General features: G+C 53.6%; 1 protein-coding gene across 2 annotated transcripts; it reads left to right on the top strand.

Moving 5' to 3' along the window:
• The first annotated feature begins 1,146 nt into the window (after positions 1 to 1,146).
• Positions 1,147 to 3,516, top strand: Clps (colipase). Of its 2 annotated transcripts, XM_021149879.1 has the most exons (3): positions 1,147 to 1,342; positions 2,846 to 2,968; positions 3,286 to 3,513. In XM_021149879.1, exons 1-3 carry the CDS (start codon positions 1,256 to 1,258, stop codon positions 3,415 to 3,417), a joined length of 342 nt encoding a protein of 113 aa, XP_021005538.1. In that variant the 5' UTR covers positions 1,147 to 1,255; the 3' UTR covers positions 3,418 to 3,513. The 2 variants fall into 2 exon arrangements, with proteins under 2 accessions (XP_021005538.1, XP_021005539.1); XM_021149880.1 differs by lacking the exon at positions 2,846 to 2,968 and having other exon boundaries at positions 3,286 to 3,516.
• The last annotated feature ends 839 nt before the right edge of the window (positions 3,517 to 4,355 follow it).

Below are 4,355 nucleotides of genomic sequence, written 5' to 3'. Positions count from 1 at the left end.
TTCAGGGAAAGCTTCTCTGTTTGCACACCTGAGCACACTCCAGCAGCTGGACCCTTCCCAGCCTGCACCGCCAGGCTCGGAGACCTCTTCATTCCCAGGCAGGAGTAGGGAGTACTCCCATCTATACATGACCTTGGGTAGGGGGCAGAATGACTGAAAGCCTTACCTCAGGAGTGCTGAGATGGAGGATGGGTGGGCACCACTATGCCCAGTGGGGTGTCGCTTGTATACTTAATTTGCAGGTGCTGAGTGAGTCACTGGAGAGAGTCCAGCAGGGCTGTTACTGCCTTGTAGACAGCTCCCTGGGCCGGATTCATCAGGGAACATGCATATCTTAGCCAGGGTAGTCACAGGGATCCCCAACAAGCTTGGGAGGAAATCATATAGTAAGGTCCTAATACCCTTGTTGCCTAAACCTCATACCGGAGTTTGGGCAGGCCTCACAGCAGGTGACGCAAATACCTTAGGTTCCTCTTGTGAGTCACCCCAGCCTTGCCACTCCATGCTCAAGTCACCAGCTCAGATCTCCAGAGCTCTCAGGTAACAGTCTGATTCAGCGTGCTATGCAGATGGCCATATGTCCTATAAACACACTTCAGGAGTTTCCAGTTAACGCAAGACAGCAGATGGAGTCCACTCCACCATTCCGGCTCTTGAAGTCACTTCTGGCTGACAGACCAGAAGGCTCAGCTAGAACGTTTAGGCTTCCCATCTCTGCCAGCTGATAGTTTGTACAGTTACTCCTCCACACTTTTTAAAAAATTAATTGATTTATTTGTTCACGTTACATCCCAATATTAGCCCCCCCTCTCCTCCCGGTACTCCCTCACACAGCTCCTCCCATCCCGCCCCACCCTTTCCCCCCTTATTGGTGCTGCTGGGTATCAAACCCAGGAGCTCATAAGCACTGGGTGGGCAAATACCCTAACACTGAACGACTTAGCCCCAGAGTCTATTGTCTTAACCACAGTGTGATAACATGACCCATAGTCCCATGAACTGGAGAATGTGCGCGCATGAGTGTACACACACACACACACACACACACAGGTAATATGACCTTTGTCAACCATCTTATCAGGACCCTCCCCCAGCTGACAGACCACATCTGTGCCTGTTTGTGGCCAGTTGTACAGTGTGCCGAAGGCGGGTCACGTGTAGATAGGGCTTCTTTAAAGGCCCTCTACCTCAGTTGGCTCTTGCCTTCTGCTGTCTGAACCTCCAGCTTCCATCCACCCCAGCTTTACCAGACACCATGGAGAAGGTCCTTGTTCTTCTGCTTGTGTCCCTCCTTGCAGTGGCCTATGCAGCTCCCGGACCCCGGGGTCTTATTATCAATTTGGTAAGGAACCTCTGTGCAGCCGGCAGAGTCTCATGGGGATTTTGTAAGCAGGGCTTCTGACCTCTGGCAGCACACAGCTAGGGCATCCCTCCCTGAGTTCTCAGCTGTCTCATGAGCCTTTTGCCAGAGAGATGGAGAACAGCTCTGAACTCCATCGGACTGAGAGGGAGAAAGTGTTCTCTGCAGCAAAGACGAGCCCTAAGGCTCGTCTAGAACCCTGGATAGGAAGGTCCCATGGTGTAAAGACTGACAACTTTCTTAAAAAGAGCATGATAATGACTCTAGTTTCTACCTTCTAATAAGACCTTTATCATTTACTTTTATTTCTATGAGTACTTTGTAGCTGTCTTCAGACACACCAGAAAAGGGCATCGGATCCCATTACAGTAACATGTGATTGCCAGGATTTGACCTCAGGGCCTCTAGAAGAGCATTCAGTGTTCTTAACTGCTGAGCCATCTCTCCAGCCTCCTTTCTGTAGGCCAGACCCAGTTCTAAGGGCTGGGAGGATGTGCAGTTTATCTTCATAGTACAGCCCAGAGCCAGGCAGAGGAAGCTGGGGAAACTGGGGCTGGAGCCTGTGCAAGGACCCATGCTGCCTTCTCATCATGGCTCAGTGGGGCAAGCCCTGCATGGCCAGCAGCCCCAGGGAAGGCGAGGGGTGTGGGCTAGCCTAGGACAGCCCAGAAATCTCTGTACATGTCTTTTGGACAAGGGTAGAGTCCTCTACTCATTTGAGACAGGACCTCATGGTGTAGCCATGGTTTTCCTGGAACTTATTTTGTAGACCAGTCTAACCTTGAACTCATAGCCACCTGACTCTGACTCGGCCTGTCCAGTGCTGGGATTAAAAGCTAGTGAGCCTCAGCTGGTCATGGTGGTGCACGCCTTTAATCCTAGCACTTGGGAGGCAGAGACAGGAGAATTTCTGAGTTCGAGGCCAGCCTGGTCTACAGAGTGAGTTCCAGGACAACCAGGGCTACAGAGAGAGAGAGGGGGGAAAAAAAAAAGCTAGTGCCTCTGTGCCCAGTAAGTGTGGGGTGTTGTAGAGAGATGGCTGCCACCTTCACAGGCTCCTCTAAGAAGTGGGTAAAGTCAAGCACATGATGCCTGTGTATAATCCCACCTCTGCGGAGGCTGGGGCAGGCGATCACAGGTTGAGGCCAGCCTGGGCTAAATCCACTCCTGCCTGGGCTGTGAGATCCTGTCTCATAAAAAGGACAGAAGGAAGGAAATGTGGGAGACCCTGCTTTGGGGGCACCTGTGCAAGGCAGAAAGGTGCCAATGGCTGGCCAGGGTCACCAGGAGCAGCCAGTAGGACCTATAGGCCTGCACTCCTAGCCCAGGATAGCTTCTCTGCTGCCCCCCACCTCCTGACATGGGTAGGGCACAGTGGTCCCAGACCCATCAAGGGAGGCACTGATTATAGCTGTGGTGGGGCCAGGGACAAGCTCTGGAGAAAGGCATGGGGGAAGGGTTTGGGCTGACAGGTTGTCCCTGCAGGAGGACGGTGAGATCTGTTTGAACAGTATGCAGTGTAAGAGCAGATGCTGCCAACATGACACCATCCTGGGCATCGCCCGTTGCACACACAAGGCCATGGAGAACAGCGAGTGCTCCCCAAAGGTGTGTGCCCTGGAGGGGAGGGAGTGGGGGGGGAGCATCTGGACATGCAATGTTGAAGGAGACGGGAGGTCTCAGGAGCCCATCCCATGACCCCACTTGTCTTTCACAGTGACCCCTAGGTAGGTGTGTGTTCCCATTCCACAGGGTAAATAGAGGCCCCTCGGTGCCATTAAGTTAGTGGGAGTATTGGAGGAGACCTAATGCATGGTCCCCTGGTGAGGCAGTCAGGAACACCCTGGGAAGTACCAGACAGCCAGTTCCCAGCAGAGTAGGGAGCAAAAGATAACCAAGTGACTCTGTTGTTCCCATCTCTGCAGACCCTCTATGGGATCTACTACCGGTGTCCCTGCGAGCGGGGCCTGACCTGCGAGGGGGACAGGAGCATCATCGGCGCCATCACCAACACCAACTATGGCGTCTGCCTCGACTCCAGGCGCTCCAAGCAGTGAGATCACGAAGTTAGCTGGGCTCTACCTTTTTCTCTTCCTCCCTCTGTCCCATCTGAGCCAGCCAGCTGTTGGCAATTAAAATCCACTTGCAACCTTGTCCGCCTCTGCCCATCCTTGCTCTGCAAGTAAAAGTCTCATAAACCTTTGTCTACCAGGGCCAGGGTCCCACAGGGCAGAAGGGCGTGTGGAGACTGAGGTCCACAGCCTGGTGAATAGGCAGGACTAGAGTTGGGCTTAAGAAACAAGCTCCAAGCCGGGCGTGGTGGCGCACGCCTTTAATCCCAGCACTCCGGAGGCAGAGGCAGGCGGATTTCTGAGTTCGAGGCCAGCCTGGTCTACAAAGTGAGTTCTAGGACAGCCAGGGCTACACAGAGAAACCCTGTCTCGAAAAACCGAAGCAAGCTCCAGGCCTTCCACCCCTCCAAGCCCCTGAGGACAGGCAAGCAGGTGCAGACAGCACCGGCCTCCAGTGGGGATTCGCTGGGGCCCTGAATCTGATCAGGTCATCAGACTTTACAGCAAACACCTGCTGAGCCATGTCACCCTCCCAGAATTTCAGAACAGGTGACTCTGAGCCCCAGGCTTACTGGGAGAAAGGTTTGTTCAGGCAACTACAGTGATTGGCAGTCCTGTGTCTCTGTAGAGCCCAACTCCCTTGGCACTTCTGCACACCGAAGATACTTCCCTCAACCTCTGAGGAGCCTAAAATACCATGGGCACTGTTGTCAGTCTAGATACATGCAAAAGCACCACCGTGGCCCTCTTTCCAGGCTAAATGTGTCTCCTGCCTCTGCACCTGGCCTGCACCATAGAAGGGGGAGTGGCTTTGCCCCTCTTTCTTGACAGACAGTGGAACTCCAGTATTACTTGAGGAGGCGGCAAGCCCAGTTCTGGGAGAAGGATCACAAATTCTCAGGCAGGGCCATGCAGCCTCCCTT

This window comes from Mus caroli, chromosome 17, assembly GCF_900094665.2.
Source record: "Mus caroli chromosome 17, CAROLI_EIJ_v1.1, whole genome shotgun sequence".
NCBI lineage: Eukaryota > Metazoa > Chordata > Mammalia > Rodentia > Muridae > Mus > Mus caroli.
The sequence above is the reverse complement of the archived record's forward strand: the minus strand, read 5'-3'. Positions and strand labels throughout refer to the sequence as shown.